Genomic DNA, 21,097 nt, shown 5'->3' with positions numbered 1-21,097 from the left:
CACGCACAGGGCATAGATAAACATCCATAAATCCACTTGGTCAATGTTTGAAAAAACAAACAAACACACAAACTTTCATCTTTTTATCTAGGGTGTCTTACAATATGTCAAATAAATGGGCAGAAACAACCACATACTATAACAATCAGCAGCATAAGTCAGACTGTCTTCAAAAATAAGTGTGACAGCAGTTCTTGAATAAAATAGTAACAACATGATTAGCCAAGCTGGTGATTGTTAAGGTACCATTTGTAAAGGGTTTATAAAGAGTTTATAATGATGTCGTTAATGGTTATTAAATTACTTGTAAATGCACTATAAACCATTCATTAATGGGTTATAACGCATTGGTCAAAATAGTGCGATGTTGACCATTGGTCTGAAAACCAACCTTTTCTGTTCCTGGAGAGCACTAATGCATCACACCCAAGAGGGAGAAAATAACTATTGTTTAACTGTGCAACCATTGAAAATAAGGTTGCATGATTATACACAAGGGTGCATATTATAAGTGCATTTGTAAACGGATAATAACAGAAGGTAAATATTGGCTCACTTTTTGGTAAGCACTGACCAGTTAATTTCTCTATTTAGACCAAAGCGATATAAGTGTTTATTAATGGTTTATAATGCATTTAGAAATGATTAAATAACCCTCAATGATGTGATTATAAACTATTCAAACACTTTACAAATGGTACCTTATTTTACAGTGTTACTACTTTTTCAAATATTGATGTATTTCCAACAGAATAATCCTCACAGCTTTCAGGCAAAAAGGTTATTTTGATGTTTAATCCTGACATGACACGCTTTCTCTCTCTATCGCTCTCTCTCTCTCTCTTGCTCTCCTTCTCTCACCTGGTGGCTTGTTATAAAACACTGATGTTGGGGTCATTTTAGCAGAGCATTTCTCCTCCTCCTGCGATTGGCTGAAGTAACCCTCGTTCGCCTGCACAGACAGACAGGCAGGCAGGCAGAAACATTAGTTGATAACAGTATTGTTTCTATGCATGGAGACATATAGACACACTATGCTACTGCTGCAGTGCCTTCAGAAAGTAATCACACCCTTTGACTTTTTTCACATTTTGTTGTGTGACAAAGTGGCATTACAATTTATTTAATTGTCATTTTTAGTCAACAATCTACACAATACTCTAATGTCAAAGTAGAATATATATATATATATATATTCTTTTGATTAAAATAAAATACTAATATATCTTAATTTGAAAAGTATTCAAGTCTCTAAGAGCTTTTCACACGTGGATTGTACAATATTTGCACATTATTCTTAAAAAATGTCTTCAAGCTCTGTCAAGTTGGTTATTGATCACTGCTAAACAGCCATTTTCAAGTCTTTCCATAGATTTTCAAGCCAATTTAAGTCAAAAGTGTAACTAAGCAACAAGGGAACATACAATGTCGTCTTGGTAAGAAACTCCGGTATATATTTGGCCTTGTGTTTTAGGAAATTATCCTGCTGAAAGCTGAATTTGTCTACCAGTATCTGTTGGAAAGCAGACTGAAACAGGTTTTCCTCTAGTATTTTGCCTGTGCTTAGCACTATTCAGTTTATTTTTATCCTAAAAAACTCCCTAGTCCTTGCCGATGACGAGCATACCCATAACATGATGCAGCCATCACCATGCTTGAAAATATGAAGAGGCGTACTCAGCGATGTGTTGGATTTGCCCCAAACATAACACCTTTTATCCAATAATTGTGTGTTTTTAAAAAAAATCTTTGCCACATTTTTGCAGTATTACTTTAGTGTCTCATTGCAAACTGCATGCATGTTTTGGAATATTTTTTATTATGTACAGGCTTCCTTCTTTTCACTCTTCTTTTCACTCTATTTATGTTGGTATTGTAGTGTGACTACAATGTTGTTGATCCATCCCCAGTTATCTCCTATCACAGCCATTAAACTCTAACTGTTTTAAAATCACCATTAGCCTCATGGTGAAATCCCTGAGTGGTTTCCTTCCTCTCCGGCAACTGCGTTGGGAAGGGCGCCTGTAGCTTTGCAGTGACTGGATGTATTGATACACCATCCATTACTAACGGCACCATGCTCAAAGGGATATCCAATGTGTGCTCTTTCTCTTTGCGAACCATTGGAAAACCTCCCTGGTCTTTGTGGTTGAATCTCTGCTTAAAATTCACTGCTTGACTGAGGGACCTTACAGATAATTCACCCCCGCACATTGACTGGGTTCCGGTACCCACTGTACATAGCCTCGTTATTGTTATGTAAATGTATTGTGTTACTTTTTGATTGATTTGATTTATTTTACTATATCTACTAAATATTTTATGAACTCTATTTCTTGAACTGCATTGTTGGTTAAGGGCTTGTAAGTAAGAATTTCACTGTAAGGTCTACACTTTATTTTATTCGGCGCATGTGACATTTTTTATTTTATTTGTATGTGTAGGGCACAAATATGGCGTACTCATTTAAAAATCATATTAAACACTATTATTGCACACAGAGTGATTCCATGCAACTTTGTATGTGACTTGTTAAGCACATTTATACTCCTGAACTTATTTAAGCTTGCCATAACAAAGGGGTTTAATATTTATTGATTGAAGACATTTCAGGTTTTCATTTTTAATTAATTTGTAAACATTTCAAAAAACAAAATTCCACTTTGACATTATGGGGTGTTGTGTGTAGATCACAAAAATCTAAATTTGATCAATTTTAAATTCAGTCTTTAAAGACATCAACATGTGGAAAAAGTCAAGGGGTGTGAATACTTTCTGAAGGCACTGTATATCACCGAACCACTCTGTCCAAACAAATGCTACATGTACAGTACAGCCAAGGTTATCTGGGGGCAATTTGTACCATAGATCAGTCAGTACTATACTATCTGTTTATGTGTTGTTCATCTTTGTTCCAGATCAGGAACACAGAACAAACTTCCATCCTCTCTCTCCCAGGTAACCAGTGGCACCCACTAGTGCTGATGTAGAATGCATTTACTGCCATCTTGTGGCACATAATATAATACTTATTATTTTATAAGGAATGATACAATACAGATAGTGCAGACAACATACCTTTGTTGTTGTGCAGCTGAGAAATTACATGCTGTATTGCTGTATTGGCAAAACGTCAACTTAATGGCATAAGTATAAGGGCAACTCCATGCATGTAAAGTACTGCCAAGTAATTTTGCTCAATATACTGTAATATGAGATAACATGACTACTGCTCCTCTCCTGACCTGAGTCCCTTCTTTGAGCAGGGTCTCCCCGTTGGTCATCAGCTGAGTATCATCTGAAGCGTGCTGCAGTGCTTGCTGGTAGCTCAGGGTCATATCATGGGTCCCGGCCACATCCACTAGGCTGGAGGGCTCTTCCTCGACCCCCTCAGGACCCCCCGGGCAGAATGGTACATCCCCCATCTCGTCAAAGCTCAGCAGGGGCTGGGGTTGCCCTCCAGGGTGTGGGGCCTGAGAGGGGGCGATGCCGGTTGCAGGGCTGCTGTCCCATATCTCCACCAGGGGGTCTGCGGCGGTGGGGGCAGGCAGGGGCCTGAAGCCTGAGAAAGGGTCATAGTCGTCCGGGGTAGAAGATGGGGGTTTGGAGTCTGTGCGGGTCTGGGGTGCCACGCTCTGAATGGGCTTGGTGGGGGTGGAGTCCTGGACTGGGCCTGGCTGTTGCTTGGGCTCACCTGGAGGGGAGGAAGGTAGAGAGAGAGGGAGGGGGACTGTTATTGATAACAGTCAAAACTTGTTATCAATAAGACCTGATAGGACACAAAGCGAAACAGTCAGAAGATCATCAGTATGCCCTGTTATTCTAGTCACACAGTTCACAGATAATAAACTCCACTTACACATCGTTGCAGCAATAGAAAGACCACACTGTTTATTGATGCTCTTACAGTATACCTACAGTCCAAGATCTCTTAGGTCCACAACATGAATTACAGCTTTAACTTCAGACAACACCACATGGACTCCTACACAGTGATACCCTTGTGTTGTGTTCCTGTTACACTCATTGGTGTTCAGGTGGTGTACTTTAACACTGTCCACAGTACCAGAGTGCCACTGGGGACTAGAGACATGAGCAGGGGAAGCCCAGCAATCTATGAAGGCAAATTAGGCCTGGGAAAATACACACAGTCCCAGGTTGTGTGTGTGTGCATGCGTGTCACTGGCATAGCACACACCGCCGCAGCCCACGCACGACAGGGGACCAATGAGCTTTGGGGGCCCCCAAATGTTACATTTAATTTTGTTTTAGAGTCCTAAATTAACTGAGGAAAAACTAAATTGCTACTGTGTATACAGTGGCTTGCGAAAGTATTCACCCCCTTGGCATTTTTCCTATTTTGTTGCCTTACAACCTGGAATTAAAATCATTGTTGTATCATTTGATTTACACAACATACCTACCACTTTGAAGATGCAAGATATTTTTTATTGTGAAACAAACAAGAAATAAGACAAAAAAACTTTGTAGAGCCACCTTTTGCAGCAATTACAGCTGATGTATCTTGGGGTATATGTCTCTATTAGCTTGGCACATCTAGCCACTGGGATTTTTGCCCATTCTTCAAGGCAAAACTGCTCCAGCTCATTCAAGTTGGATGGGTTCCGCTGGTGTACAGCAATCTTTAAGTTATACCACAGATTCTCAATTGGATTGAGGTCTGAGCTTTGACTAGGCCATTCCAAGACATTTAAATGTTTTCCCCTTAAACCACTCGAGTGTTGCTTTAGCAGTATGCTTAGGGTCACTGTCCTGCTGGAAGGTGAACCTCCGTCCCAGTCTCAAATCTCTGGAAGACTGCAACAGGTTTCCTTCAAGTATTTCCCTGTATTTAGCGCCATCCATCATTCCTTCAATTCTGACCACTTTCCCAGTCCCTGCCGATGAAAAACATCCCCACAGCATGATGCAGCCACAACCATGCTTCACTGTGGGGATGGTGTTCTCGGGATGATGAAAGGTGTTGGGTTTGCGCCAGACATAGCGTTTTCCTTGATGGCCAAAAAGCTCAATTTTAGTCTCATATGACCAGTGTACCTTCCTCCATATGTTTGGGGAGTCACTCACTTGGCTCTTGGCAAACACCAAACATGTTTGTTTATTCTTTCTTTAAGCAATGGCTTTTTTCTGGCCACTCTTCCATAAAGTCCAGCTCTGTGGAGTGTACGGCTTAAAGTGGTACATACACTTAGGTTGGAGTCATTAAAAGTAGTTTTTCAACCACTCCACAAATTTCTTGTTGACAAACAATAGTTTTGGCAAGTCGGTTAGGTCATCTACTTTGTGCATGACACAAGTCATTTTTCCAACAATTGTTTACAGACAGATTCTTTCAGTTATAATTCACTGTATCATAATTCCAGTGGGTCAAAAGTTTACATGCACTAAGTTGACTGTGCCTTTAAACAGCTTGGAAAATGATGTCATGGCTTTAGAAGCTTCTGATAGGCTAATTGACATAATTTGAGTCAATTGGAGGTGTACTTGTGGATGTATTTCAAGGCCTACCTTCAAACTCATCATGCTTGACATCATGGGAAAATCCAAAGAAATCAGCCAGGACCTCAGAAAAAAAATTGTAGACCTCAACAAGTCTAGTTCATCCTTGAGAGCAATTTCCAAATGCCTGAAGGTACCATGTTCATCTGTACAAACAATAGTACGTAAGTATAAACACCATGGGACCACACAGCCGTCATACCGCTCAGGTAGGAGACGCGTTCTGTCTCCTATAGAGATGAACGTACTTTGGTGTGAAAAGTGCAAATCAATCCCAGAACAACAGTACAAAAGTATCTATATCCACAGTAAAACGAGTCCTATATAGACATAACCTAAAAGGCCGCTCAGCAAGGAAGAAGCCACCGCTTCAAAACGGCCATAAAAAAGCCAGACTACGGTTTACAACTGCACATGGGGACAAAGATCGTGCTTTTTGGAGAAATGTCCTTTGGTCTGATGAAACAAAAATAGAACTGTTTGGTCATAATGATCATCGTTATGTTTGGAGGGAAAAGAGGGAGGCATGCAAGCCGAAGAACTGTCACGCCCTGACCATAGAGAGCTGTTTATTCTCTATGGTGGACAATGACTAGGGTGGGTTATCTAGGTGTTTAATCATCTATGTTGGCCAGGTATGTTTCCCAATCAGAGGCAGCTGTTTATCGTTGTCTATGATTGGGGATCATATTTAGGCAGCCATTTCCCCTTTGTGGGATCTTGTGTTTGTGTAGCTGCCTGTGAGCAGCCCAGAAGGTCACGTTTCGTTTGTGCTTGTTTGGCGAGTTTCGATTTATTAAAATATGTGGAACTCTACGCACGCTGCGCCTTGGTCCATTCATTATGAAGAGCGCGACAAGAACACCATCCCAACCGTGAAGCACGGGAATGGCAGCATCATGTTGTGGGGGTGCTTTGCTGCAGGAGGAACTGGTGCACTTCACAAAATAGATGGCATCATGAGGCAGGAAAATTATGTGGATATATTGAAGCAACATCTCAAGACATCAGTCAGGAAGTTAAAGCTTGGTCACAAATGGGTCTTCCAGATGGACAATGACTTCATGACAACAAAGTCATTGGAGTGGCCATCACAAAGCCCTGACCTCAATCCCATAGAACATTTGTGGGCAGAACTGAAAAAGCGTGTACGAGCAAGGAGGCCTTCAAACCTGACTCAGTAGGATGTTGTTCCTTTACATGGTGTAATAGCTGATACTTTGGTCTATCAAAATGTATATTTCAAATGTTGTTAATATTAAGACAAAATAAAAATGCTTGTGAATATGTGTGCCCGCTGTCTTTGTTTGTCTGGGATGAATGATATCCAACAGAGTAAGTGCTCTCAATGACTTTCAATGCTAACATTAGCCATGTACAAAGTAGCCTATAGCAACATAATCAAACAGAATTCAAGGATTTAAGTCCTCATAAGACCCTCAGGCTTACCCCAGTATTACCCAACTCTGCCTAATCTTACCCCACTCGTTCCGGCTGTCATCCTCCGCCTCCTGGATGGGTGTGGTGACTATTTTGGGGATTGGCGTTGAGGACGTTCCCATACTGTGATCTAAGCTCCCTTCATCATCGCCATCTGGAGGAATATCAGAAAGTGTACACCATAACAACTTCAAACCATCACCATCATAACATCACAATCATATCAATCCCAATCAAAATGGCACCAAACAATTAAATCACTAACAGAATGAAAATACTGTACCACCCAACAATCAAATCATCAACACATTCAAAATGTTACCAAACACAGACAAAATGCCACCACAAAATCACATGAACACAATTAAAATAACACCATTGGTCACAATCAGCAGTCAGGCTAGCCTGAACACTGCATTCAATTTCACACTGATGACAATGGCGTGGTTATTTGTTTTCAGGATTGACTTGAATGGTGCAACAGCAACTGTAACAGAGTATTTCTGCTAAAGCTCAAATGTAGCTGGGGATGAGATCATGTGACGTAACATCACTGGTGATGGTGAAGCGTGGGTCCTTTCCATCAGGCATTTCAGCAAATACACTACATGACCAAAAGTATGTGGACACGTGCTCGTCGAACATCTCATTCCAAAATCATGGGCATTAATATGGAGTTGGTCCCCCCTTTGCTGCTATAACAGCTTCCACTCTTCTGGGAAGGCTTTCCACTAGATATTGGAACAATGTCTGTGGGGACTTGCTTCCATTAAGCCACAAGAACATTAGTGAGGTCGGGCACTGATGTTGGGCAATTAGGCCTGGCTCGCAGTCTGCGTTCCAATTCATCCCAAAGGTGTTTGATGGGGTTGAGGTCAGGGCTCTGTGGAGGCCAGTCAAGTTCTACCACACCGATCTCAACAAACCATTTCTGTATGGACCTCACTTTGTGCACGGGGGCGTTGTCATGCTGAAACAGGAAAGGGCCTTCCCCAAACTGTTGCCACAAAGTCGGACTGCCAGATGGTGAAGTGTGATTCATCACTCCAGAGAACGCGTTTCCACTGCTCCAGAGTCCAACGGCGGCGAGCTTTTCACCACTCCAGCAGACTGTTGGGACTGCGCATGGTGATCTTAGTCTTGTGTGTGGCTGCACGGCCATGGACACCCATTTCATGAAGCTCCCGACGAACAGTTTTTGTGCTGACGTTGCTTCCAGAGGCAGTTTGGTACTCGGTAGTGAGTGTTGTGACCGAAGACAGGTGATTTTTATGCAATACGCGCTTCAGCAATTGGCGGTCCTGTTCTGTGAGCTTGTGTGGTCTACCACTTGCTCCTAGACATTTCCACTTCACAATGACTGCACTTACAGTTGACCGGGGCAGCTCTAGCAGGGCAGAAATTTGACAAACTGACTTGTTGGAAAGGTGGCATCCTATGACAGTGCAACGTTGAAAGTCACTGAGTTCTTCAGTAAGGCCATTCTACTGCCAATGTTTGTCTTTGGAGTTTGCATGGCTGTGTGCTCGATTTTATACACCTGTCAGCAATGGGTGTGGCTGAAATAGTTGAATCCACTAATTTGAAGGCGTGTCCACATACTTTTTTATATATAGTGTAGAAGTAACACAGTAGAGCAGTAGCAGCAGTAGTGTCAATCCCATGCATGAGCTGCAGCAACAGTTACTCCATATGGGCTATATCAGCTCTCCACTACAATACAGTACATGGACTTCAATAAGTACTGTAGCTAGAACTTGCCCCTAACCACTGATACAGGATCAGATATCCAATGATTATGGTTAGGAATGGTAAAGTAATCTGATCTGTGATTTGTGGTTCGGGGAATCTTCAGCACCTCAAGCAATACTACACTCTGATAAAGATCTTCACGGTGATGCTGTTTGTCTTGATTTAAACAGCGAATTCACTTTTGGGTGCAGCAATATTCAGTGCAGGATTCCTTCTGTTTATATGTCTTGACTGATTTAATCCTGCCTCAGTATACATTTTGGGTGTGTGTAAAGTCCAATAAAAGTTCTGGAGGCAGCTGAGGATTCTCTGCTGTCTGTACGTACTTTGCAAAGAATGAGGGCACATCTGGATGAGAAACAATGAATATCCACTCAACAAATAAACCCCAGTATACACATTATACAGGCTGATTCACCAAACACAATTCCCTTCAATTCAATTCAATTAGGACCAGGAACTACAAACACAATAACAGAACATGCTCTAGTAATTACTAAGAGCCAAGGCATGAACAAGCAAACCAACGATAATGACCAACATCACTGTGACTGGAAACAACAGGACATAGAGATGAATGACCCTACGTGTAACGGTTTTCTTCCAGGGGTGAAGGAGAGGACCAAAGTGCAGCGCGGCTAGTGTTAAACATGTTTAATAAAGAACAAGTAAAACACTACAAACAACAATACAAAATAACAAATGTGCAAAAACCGACACAGACCTATCTGGTGCAGACAATCACAGAGACAGGAAACAAACACCCACAAAATCCCAACACAAAACAAGCCTCCTATATATGATTCTCAATCAGGGACAACGATTACCATCTGCCTCTGATTGAGAACCATATTAGGCTGGACATAGAAACAGACAAACTAGACACACAACATAGAATTCCCACCCAGCTCACGTCCTGACCAACTAAACACATACAAAACAACAGAAAACAGGTCAGGAACGTGACAGAACCCCCCCCTCAAGGTGCGAACTCCGGGCGCACCCCTAAAACTCAAGGGGAGGGTCTGGGTGGGCATCTGTCCGCGGTGGCGGCTCCGGCGCAGGACGAGGACACCACTCCACCACTGTCTTTGTCCCCCTCCTTAGCGTCCTTTGAGTGGCGACCCTCGCCCACGACCTTGGCCTAAGAATCCTCCCCAAGGCCCCCACATGATTTAGGAGGTAGCTCAGGACAGAGAGGTAGCTCAGGACAGAGAGGTAGCTCAGGACAGAGAGGTAGCTCAGGACAGAGGGGCAACTCCGGACTAATGGCAGCTCCGGACTGAGTGGCAGCTCCGGACTGAGTGGCAGCTCCGGACTGAGTGGCAGCTCCGGACTGAGTGGCAGCTCCGGACTGAGTGGCAGCTCCGGACTGTAGGGCAGCTCATGACTGGAGGGCAGCTCATGACTGGAGGGCAGCTCATGACTGGAGGGCAGCTCATGACTGGAGGGCAGCTCATGACTGGAGGGCAGCTCATGACTGTAGGGCAGCTCATGACTGTAGGGCAGCTCATGACTGTAGGGCAGCTCATGACTGTAGGGCAGCTCTGGCAGCTCCTGACTGGCTGGCGTCTCTGGCAGCTCCTGACTGGCTGGCGTCTCTGGCAGCTCCTGACTGGCTGGCGTCTCTGGCAGCTCCTGACTGGCTGGCGTCTCTGGCAGCTCCTGACTGGCTGGCGTCTCTGGCAGCTCCTGACTGGCTGGCGTCTCTGGCAGCTCCTGACTGGCTGGCGTCTCTGGCAGCTCCTGACTGGCTGGCGTCTCTGGCAGCTCCTGACTGACGGACGGCTCTAGCGGCTCCTGACTGACGGGCGGCTCTAATGGCTCGTGGCAGACGGATGACTCAGATGGCGCTGGGCAGACAGATGGCTCAGATGGCGCTGGGCAGACGGATGGCTCAGACGGCGCTGGGCAGACGGATGGCTCAGACGGCGCTGGGCAGACAGATGGCTCAGACGGCGCTGGGCAGAGAGATGGCTCAGACGGCGCTGGGCAGGCAGGCAGCTCAGACGGCGCTGGGCAGACGGATGGCTCAGACGGCGCTGGGCAGACAGGCAGTGCAGGCGGCGTTGAGCAGACGGCCGACTCTGACCTGCTGAGGCGCACAGTAGGCCTGGTGCGTGGTGCCGGAACTGGAGGTACCGGGCTGAGGGCACGCACCTCAGGGCGAGTGCGGGGAGGAGGAACAGGGCTCTGGAGATGCACTGGAAGCCTGGTGCGTGGTGTAGGCACTGGTGGTACTGGTCTGGGGCGGGAAGGTGGCGCCGGATATACCGGACCGTGAAGGAGGACACGCGCTCTTGAGCACCGAGCCTCTCCAACCCTACCAGGTTGAATGGTCCCCGTAGCCCTGCCAGTGCGGCGAGGTGGAATAACCCGCACTGGGCTATGCAGGCGAACCGGGGACACCACCTGTAAGGCTGGTGCCATGTACGCCGGCCCGAGGAGACGTACTGGAGGCCAGATACGTTGGGCCGGCTTCATGACATCCGGCTCGATGCCCAACCTAGCCCTCCCAGTGCGGCAAGGTGGAATAGCCCGCACTGGGCTAAGCACGCGTACTGGGGACACCGTGCGCTTTACCGCATAACACGGTGTCTGACCAGTACGACGCCCTCTCACTCCACGGTAAGCCCGGGGAGTTGGCTCAGGTATCCAACCCGGCTTCGCCACACTCCCCTTTAGCCCCCCCCCAAGAAATTTTTGGGTGAGCCTCTCGGGTTTCCAGCCACTCTGCCTTGCAAGCGCCTCATAATGCCGCCTCTCCGCTTTTGATGCCTCCAGCTCCGCTTTGGGACGGCGACACTCCTCTGGCTCTGCCCAGGGTCCTTCTCCGTCCAGAATCTCCTCCCATGTCCATTCCTCCTTGTACCGCTGCTGCTGTTGCTGCTGCCCGTTGCCACGCTGCTTGGTCCGGGTTTGGTGGGTGTTTCTGTAACGGTTTTCTTCCAGGGGTGAAGGAGAGGACCAAAGTGCAGCGCGGCTAGTGTTAAACATGTTTAATAAAGAACAAGTAAAACACTACAAACAACAATACAAAATAACAAATGTGCAAAAACCGACACAGACCTATCTGGTGCAGACAATCACAGAGACAGGAAACAAACACCCACAAAATCCCAACACAAAACAAGCCTCCTATATATGATTCTCAATCAGGGACAACGATTACCATCTGCCTCTGATTGAGAACCATATTAGGCTGGACATAGAAACAGACAAACTAGACACACAACATAGAATTCCCACCCAGCTCACGTCCTGACCAACTAAACACATACAAAACAACAGAAAACAGGTCAGGAACGTGACACTACGTGACTGCTCATTATATATATTGACAGCAGCATCTTGCTTGGGTGGACTTGCCATTTCCTTTCTAATCGAGGGGTCTTTAAATACTAAAGAGAATAGAGGAGGATAGAATATTTCCCCCTGTCCTCATCAACGCTGAACAATTTCTAAACAGTTTCAATTTAAGGGGTCAATACACCGAGGTGAAAGGTCATGATGGTGGTATAGGAATCAATTTTAATTTAAACTAATTTCATGACTTAGCTGATGGATGGAACTACTAGGACCTGGTTGGATCTAGTAGGAGCTGGTTAGAACTAGCTGGAACTGGTTGGCCACCCTTACACAGACACAGACACAACATTAGGAAAGAACCAGTACAGTTACAGTAACATTTTTAGTACAATACCCTACATAGGTTAGGGGTAACATCCATTTACTGTATGGACACACAGGGCCCATAACACAGTTCCTGAGATCACGGGCAGCTCGATAACGACGGCACACACACTCACAGGTCATTCGTCAGAAGCTACGCAAGGTGTGTGTGCGGACGGAGAAACGGTGCAGATGGGTAGATGGGGTAAAGGTGGATACGAAGTAAGATTGGCAAAACAAATAATGGAGCATGGAACCTATGCAGGTTTCTATTATTCTCCTTCTCTCCTCCAGGTAAAAACCTGCCCTATAGGGTTCACTATGACATTTCCCCTAACCATCCTACCCTCATCTCCACAACCCTGGATAAAAGTTCAGACTGATAAATATGGTGACCGAGAGGGATCATGGAGTTAACATCATTGGCGTGTGGAAGACTGAAGGCGGTTGACAAGATAGTGTGTTAGTAAGTTAGGGTAGTTAGTACACAGATGAATTTGTAAAAGGAGATATAAGAGGCACTAAGTAGTAGGCAGAACTAAGGGTCATGATCAACTCCACTCTTTGATATAAGCTGCCATCATCAGCAAGACAACTAAAAGCAAACTGCATCAGAGTGGGAGTGTAGAGAGAGAGGCCAAACCAGGAGAGTGCTGACTGACTGAGACACAGGATCTGTCATCACACCGGAAGTGCTTTTAGCACACTGTACAGCCACCCATCTCCTACAGACAGTACCAATCTGGTCTACTTTACCATGGAGATATCTAATTCAGGCTCTACAAGGACTCAAAATAAAATAGAGCACGTCAAGCCCGGGTTAGCTAACAATAGGTAGCCACAGTTGTGCTCTGAGCTAGTGGGGGGTGGGGTGGTATGGTGCAGGAGAGGGGGCTGAGTTTGTTACAGCAGCTTCAGGGGATGATTTGGGGTGACAGGGGGCGTGTCCTCTACTGTGGTAATGTGAGGGTGGGTGGGGGAGGCCTCCCTGCTCCTCCTCCTGTCCAGTACCTACCGGGTGCAGTGGGCTGCAGCCTCGAGTGAGGTGGGGTGCGGAGGGGGGGCGGACTGGGCTCGCTGGGACTGTGCTGCTGCTTCAAAAACGGGCTGTCCAAACGGCCTGGTAACGGGCTGTCCAAACGGCCTGACAAGAGACAGGGCCCAGGGTGGTGACACACACACACACATAGATACAGACGCGGGGAGGACAGGGAAAGACGAGAGAGCGAGAGAGTGATAGAGGGACACAGAGAAAAGAGAGACAGGGGAGAGTAGAAGGAAGACAGGAAGGAGAAAGTCAAGATAAAACGAGGCAAGGCCCAGGAGGATCCCCGGTGAGAAGTGAAGGGTTGTGGGAGAATGGGTATGGTCCCATAGAAACCCAATAGTGAGGACAGAATAGAAGAAGAGACGCTCAAGAGAGGATCCAAAGAACAGAGGGAGACACCGGAGGAATAAAACGAACGGATGGATGGATGAATGGAGAGACGGACGACAAGACAAATGGATGCACAACCATGAATCAAATCAAAGAGACAGAGAGAAAGAGACATATAAAGAAGAGGGAGAGTTGTTAGTGTGGTAATGACTCTGTGGACAAAGCAGGCAGTAGTAGAAGCACTGCACCAAGCTCATTAATGATGGAGGAAGGAACATGGATTCAGTTCAGTATGTTAAGATGGAATGAACACAGAGACTTTCTCCAATAGTGAAAATATCCTGTTGCTTCTAGACAAAAACAGATATTGTTTCAGGGAGATTCTTTGGGTTTGCAGGTGGAGAGGAGAGACAGTGTGTTGTCTTGTTCAGAGATCCTCACTGAGTCAGGCACTTGTTCCAATCTCCATCCACTCCAACTGGTTCCTTGGAGCCACTTGTTTTCTGTATCTATGTAGCCTGCAAGGGATAACTGCTACAGCATCTGTCTCTCTTCTTCCATCTTCATCTTCCTCTGTCTTCAACTGGATTACTTCTCATCTTAGTCTGAATTCTACTCCAACTGTCTCCTGCCTTCCCTATCGCTGTGGAATACCCAGGTGTCTAGGTCCAACAGGCTCTGTCCACTCATACACAGTGATGACAGACACACTGGTGACGTACAGTATAGTACAGGGACTGAGTGTAACTGACAGTTAGACTTACAGGTTATGTCGTTGTTTTGTGTTTGAATTGTGTAACTGACAGTTAGACTTACAGGTTATGTCGTTGTTTTGTGTTTGAATTGTTTACGTGTCCGCTGTGCGGGGAAATGATAAGACAAGCGTAACTACGTAGCTAATAACTGTTGTAACGGGGATTCTTATTGTAGCAACACACTTTTGGAGGGAAGGCAATCCCGCGCTGTGTTAGCTAAGTTTTCATGTCATCGGGTGTAGTTCATAAAGTTTGAAGCGTATATGTTAGGATGGTAACGTTATAATAATTAAGGATGAAGCGTGAATTCATGCCAGGAATAATAAGTGTGAAGTTTGATTTCCTCCCTTCTGTAATAAGCAGCCAATGAGGTATTTTTCCTTTATTCATGTGTTTAATCTAATACTGTTATAGCGCCGGCTAAACTGTTTATGTATGTAAGCACTTCAGAGTTATACCAAGCTAATAAGTCACTCGTAAGATAAGGTTGTAAGAGTATGCTTAACTGTATTTTTCATTTACTTTATAGTTCTCACGGAAGGTGATAATTCTGACTAAATCTACAGAATAAAGCCGCCAGTTAAAATCAAGGAACGGTTGTGCTCGTGGTTACTGGAGGGAGCTACACTGAGGCCTGTGAGGAGGTGAATGACAGGACAAATGGTGGTCAGGTGACCCAAACCCTCTCTTCATCCCTCTCTTCCTCCCTCTGTCCCTCCCTCCCTCCTTCCATCTCCTCCGTCTTCCTGGTCTTACCGGTCCTGTGGCTAGAGACAGGGGAGATGTCCAAACCAGTAGCTACAGCCTTCTCCTTCTGCTTAAAGAACTCCCTGGGGTTGTCTGCCCGCTGGGCAATGAGGGCTTTCGCCTCCTGTCAACAAACATATATACAGTACAATGTTAGACACGTAGAGCACCACCCCCCGCCCCACACACACACACGAGATACTCATCGCACATAGGTAATACACAAACCACAAATGCACGTAAGAGCACACACACTCTTTCAGACAGAATTGACCTTACACACAGATAGCCAGAGACAAATATCCCAGTGTAGCCTGACTAGTCCCACTAACACAGATCCAAAGCCCAGGAGTGCTACTGTCACAATGACACATATATACAGGTCAGGAGTCTGGGCTACACTCTACTTTACTCTCTCAGTCTCAGCCTACTAACACTAGAGAGGCACAGAATATGATATACAGAGTTGATTTTCTGCATGCAATGAATCCCCCCATTGGGACTGATGGTCTGAAACCCACCTCCACTTCAGACTCCTTCTCCTTCTCCTTCTCCAGGTCCTCATAGCTAGGTTCTGCTGTCTGCAGAGAGAGAGAGAGAGAGAGAGAGAGAGAGAGAGAGAGAGAGAGAGAGAGAGAGAGAGAGAGAGAGAGAGAGAGAGAGAGAGAGAGAGAGAGAGAGAGAGAGAGAGAGAGAGAGAGAGAGAGAGAGAGAGAGAGAGAGAGAGAGAGAGAGAGAGAGAGAGAGAGAGAGAGAGAGAGAGAGAGAGAGAGAGAGAGAGAGAGAGAGAGAGAGAGAGATGGGTACAAGGAAACAGCCTACAAAGTAATTACATTCTCACAGCATGGCACCCATTACAAAATCACAGACGTACAAGCTGGCATTTTCAAAGTGATCTGAAAGCAGAAGTATTGTTTTCGAAGGAAGTGAGAGTCTTAAAATAACGATGGCTCTTGTGGAATGGTAAAAGGAAGGAGAGAAGTGAAAACATTGTGGGGTCCAATATTTGGAGAATAAATCTTCTTGTGTCATGTCGTGCCAGGGCTGAAATTATTCATGTTGATGCTACTATTGAATTAAAGTTGGATTTTTAAAAACAGGATAATGAACTAGAACTCTTGTTTCTTCTTAATATTTCTTCCCAGACAATATCAATGATGCATTGTGACTAGTCTTGAAATGAGATCAGAAATGTTCTCTAAAAGCAGACTGCCTCTTTCAGTGGTGGCAAGACCCTCTTTGGCATGGAACAGAGAATACACATAATGCTCTGGCGCGCGCGTGCGCACACACACACACACACACACACACACACACACACACACACACACACACACACACACACACACACACACACACACACACACACACACACACACACACACACACACACACACACACACACACACACACACACACACACACTCTGAACACACACACCCACTTACTATGAGGGGCTGGTTCCGTGTCCTCTCTTTGGCCTCCTCTTCCTCCTGTATCTTCTTTCTGCTCCACACACACTGAGTTACCACATGGACCAAGCACCAGAGTTTATGTGATACAACACACTACCCATAAGTCACTGCGGCCCACCTGTGTTCCTCGATCTGCCTCTCCCTCTCGCGGTACCTCTTCTCTCTATCCTCCTGCTCTTTCCTTTCCAGCTCCATCCTCTCCTCCTCGAAGCGTTGCCTCTCCTCCGCAACCTTCTTCCTCTCCTCCTCCTTTCTCAACTCTTCCTCACGCTGGTACACACAAAAGACAGAAATATATTTCAATATTTGTTCAATACTTCAATAACCAATTAGTCACAACACAAAACATCAATGACTAAAATGCAAAACAGAACATCTGGCTTTGGTCCTTCCATTGAGCAAAATCAACACAAACTAACATGTAGAGGGCAAAGCCGCCCACTCACAATGATTCAAATTCAAATAACCTCAAGGACAGAGAGCAGTGGATGTCATATCTCATTTGAGTCTGTCTCATTGGCTTGTGGCGTTGCGTCTGGAAGACGGGGGACATGTTTTGACTTTGTTTTGATCCTACTCCTACACACTCCACTTGAAACCACTATTCATGCTATCATTCCTAGTCTGAGGAAAAGGTAGAGGGAAAAGATAACAGTGCTGCTCTTCTTTTCTCCAGAGTCCTTGTCCCAGTCAACCCCCCCCCCCTCCCGCCTCCTTACATCCCTTCTTCCCTCCCTCCTGACGTTAGCGGGAATCATGTTCATTCCTACCTTGGCTTGTTCCCAGAATTCCTCTCTATTGATCTTCTTCATCTCAATCTCTGCGTTGGTTTTGGTGTACACGGTGCCCTGGACATCCGCCCAATAGGGAAAGAGGAAAGGAGAGAGGAGAGAGGAAGTGGTTGGTTACAACCATTAGCCAGAGAACCATGGCACACACACACACACACACACACACACACACACACACACACACACACACACACACACACACACACACACACACACACACACACACACACACACACACACACACACACACACACACACACACACACACACACACAGCTCAGGGTCAGCGTCTGCTATAGTACAATTACTGTGCCCTCCAAATCCTATTGCACCACACCACCCGTAACCAACAGGGTCAGACTAGACATATAGTGTCTGTTCATATTTCTGTTCGACACACAATTACTGTATCAATTATTGTGCACCATTGCCTGGATATGATTTATATGGAGTTATATAACTTTAACTTCTATATTATGAACAGCTTGTACTTGAACCCTTTAGGTGCGGGCCTTAAAGATAGATGTTATCCACAAGGTAGCCTGTTCAAAAGTGCCAGTGTGACATTGTAAAACCCTGTGACGCAATACATTTTATTAGTTTGTTAATCTACAGTATATATCATTCTTTAAACTCAAGGAATTTACCTCAGCTTAATGTCGTCATGTTTTGGTAGCAATACACTGTAGACGATCTATCAGAATGTAATGTACCTTTAGCGCAGCGGCTAGCCTAACGTCCTGGTTCAGTTGTGTCCAGATACGCAGAGAGAGAATGAGGAAGGAGCCTGCTAGCTGTTCAGCTGAGAGACTAATTTCTTATGGACCATCTGATACATAGTAAGGCCCATTGTTGAAGTTCCTAAACATTAACAATGCCTCGCTCTCAGAGGGCCTCTCCAACGCTCTCTCTCTTTCTCCCTCTCCCCCTCTCTTGTCCTCTCCCTTTATCTCTGTCGTCTCTCTCTCCCTCTCTCTCCTCTAAAACAGTCACATGGCTGTGGCCTTGTGTCACACATCACACTAATAGAGAGCTCTTTCACAGACTACTTGTTTTGACCTCTGTCGTAAAGCCCCCTCCTCTCCTGCCAGGCTCCATCTCGCTGTCCCTTTAACCTTTCTCTCAAGGCATCTCTCTATCCCCCTCCACCTCCTTCTCCGTCATTGTATCCCTTCTCTGGTTCCATCTCTCTACTCCTTCCAATCCCCTCTCTCCATCTTATCCTCCATCTCTCCCCCTCCACCTCACTCCATCTCTTCCATCTTCCCCCCATCTGCCCCCTCTCTCTTACCACTCCATCCTCTCCATTCTCCTCCTCTCTGGTTCTCAGCCGGCTGAGGACGGGGCTGGCCACCGAAGCCATCCCATTTGTCAGTCTCTGTCCAATGGCAGATGGTTCGATGTCCTCCATGGTGCTGGCGTTGATGATGACGTTGACTCCCTGCGGGCAAAAAAGCAAAACACGCACCTTCAATGGAAGTATACCTTTCCCCTTTAAATGGCTTGTGTGAGATGGTATCCCATGGTAAAAGGAGCAGGCTCCCAGAGGTTATGTGGAGGTTATATTTGTGTCAGACTGCAGGGCACATGGAGCACAAGCCTCCTCAAACTACTTTTGATTGGGGCAATGTGCACACACATCACTCACTAGCTTTAGACCCACAGAACACATGGCTGGAAAGAGAAAAGTGGTTATGTCATGTTCAGAGAGGAGGGAGAGGAAGGAAGAGAGAGAGGGACAGACAGATGGCCTAAAGGGATGCAAGAGAGAGAGAGAGAGAGACCTGCCTCACACAGCAGAGGAGCCCAGCTCAACCAGCCAGACTTCCCCAGCCCTGCCTGCTGCACCCCTCCTCCCCAACCCACAGAACAGCCTCCCACTGACAGTGGCACCGACACAGACCAGCCACACCCCAGCTCCAACACCCACCAGCCCCCCCCCCCCCCCCCCCCCCCCCCCCACAGTCCAGAAGAAACACTGGCTGACATCGTCCTGTTAATGGACTCAAATGGGAAGTATGATCAGGAGAAGAAACTTTTCCCTAGACACAAAACGAGAAAGGTGTGGTGCCCAACAACGCAGAGTGCCATGGAGCTGCTTGATAAGGCCCATCTCGGGTCGCCAAGCCACATAATCATACATACCGGAAGCAACGACCTGCGTGCTCAGCAGGAGAGGGTGGCGACTTCACTACGGGGAGTGATTGAGAAGGCCTCCGCAATCTTCCCCAACTCAAGAATCATAGTGTCAACCCTTCTACAGAGGAGGGACTTCCACCCTGCCACAATCCAAAGAATAAACGCCAGCCTATCCCGGGACTGTGCCCTGCGACCCAATGTACACCTGGCCCACCATCCCACCCTCGATCTGGACTGTCTCTATGACCATGTTCACCTGTACAGGGAGACCGTCCCCATCCTTGCCAAGACTCTCAAGGACGTCACTTTAAACCGCAGCCCGACCTCTCCACCCAGGAACAGCGGAGCAATCTCCACCCCGCCGAGATCACCGAGACAACACCCTGGACCAGCACCCTGGAACCCCCAGCCACGACCACAGCACCACCAACCTCAATGCCCACCACAGCCAGCGCAGCACAGACCACCCCAGCCCAGCTTCAGAGCCACCCAGACGAGGCCTCCCACCCCCCTGCCCCCCACCGCAGACCCACACTTGGAGGAGCCACAGCCCAGCAGGCAGAGCTACGCACAGGCTGTGAGAGGAGCAACTGGCCCATCCCCACCAACCAAATGAGTGACATTAAACAAATGCTGAGTCTACTATGCTCACATGTGATAGGCCGAGGGTCATGGTAAGATGAGCACAAGAACTCCACCATCCTCACACTACGTCCACCCAAGTGGCATGACACGAATTCTATCTTAAATGATAAACAAATCACATTTGCAAAATAAGAGTTTACTTTAATTGAAAAATCCTATTTTAATAGTTCTTGTTGGATTGTGAGTGTTTGTCTCATTTTGAAGGTAAAGAGAAAAAAAAAAAAAGTTATGAAATCTTTTTACGTTGCATGTTGGAATTTACAAGGATTGAAGTCCTCTGCTTTTGGGCTAAAGAGTAGAAACCCAGACTTCCTGAAAGAAATTGATGATGTTGATATTGTAGTACTACAGGAAACACGGTGCAGAGGTGATGTTTCCACTGGCTGTCCACTAGGTTATAGGGAGATAATCATACCATCCACTAAATTAAAAGGAATCAAACAGGGCAGAGACTCAGGGGGAATGCTAATATGGTATACATCTGAACTAATTAATTCAATCGAATTGATCAAAACAGGAGAATTCTTTATCTGGTTAAAAATCAACAAGGAGGCTATCTTGACAGATAAAAACATTTCCTCTGTGCCATATACATTCCCCCCTCAGAATCACCCTACTTCAACGAAGAGAGCTTCTCCATTCTAGAGGGGGAAATTAGTCACTTTCAGGCCCAAGGCAACGTACTGGTCTGTGGAGACCTGAATGCTAGAACAGCAGAAGAACAAGACACTATTAACAGTCATGGGGATAAACACCTACCAGGAAGCAACAACCTTTCCCTCC

General features: G+C 46.1%; 1 protein-coding gene across 3 annotated transcripts in view; it reads right to left on the bottom strand.

Moving 5' to 3' along the window:
• The window catches only part of LOC120057036 (drebrin-like), a 124,533-nt gene that overhangs the window by 2,172 nt on the left and 101,264 nt on the right, over positions 1-21,097 (bottom strand). For 2 of the 3 annotated variants that reach the window (XM_039005405.1, XM_039005406.1), the window contains exons 5-14: positions 18,822-18,971; positions 17,510-17,587; positions 16,858-17,009; positions 16,713-16,770; positions 15,786-15,845; positions 15,274-15,388; positions 13,400-13,528; positions 7,001-7,114; positions 3,246-3,694; positions 862-952 (exon numbers count right to left, since the gene is read on the bottom strand). In XM_039005405.1, coding sequence (XP_038861333.1) covers positions 862-952; positions 3,246-3,694; positions 7,001-7,114; positions 13,400-13,528; positions 15,274-15,388; positions 15,786-15,845; positions 16,713-16,770; positions 16,858-17,009; positions 17,510-17,587; positions 18,822-18,971 — 1,396 coding nt within the window. The remainder of the gene's footprint in view (positions 1-861; positions 953-3,245; positions 3,695-7,000; positions 7,115-13,399; positions 13,529-15,273; positions 15,389-15,785; positions 15,846-16,712; positions 16,771-16,857; positions 17,010-17,509; positions 17,588-18,821; positions 18,972-21,097) is intronic. The other variant, XM_039005407.1, reaches the window with a different exon arrangement.

Source organism: Salvelinus namaycush, chromosome 12 (genome assembly GCF_016432855.1).
Source record: "Salvelinus namaycush isolate Seneca chromosome 12, SaNama_1.0, whole genome shotgun sequence".
NCBI classification, from domain to species: domain Eukaryota; kingdom Metazoa; phylum Chordata; class Actinopteri; order Salmoniformes; family Salmonidae; genus Salvelinus; species Salvelinus namaycush.
The sequence above is the reverse complement of the archived record's forward strand: the minus strand, read 5'-3'. Positions and strand labels throughout refer to the sequence as shown.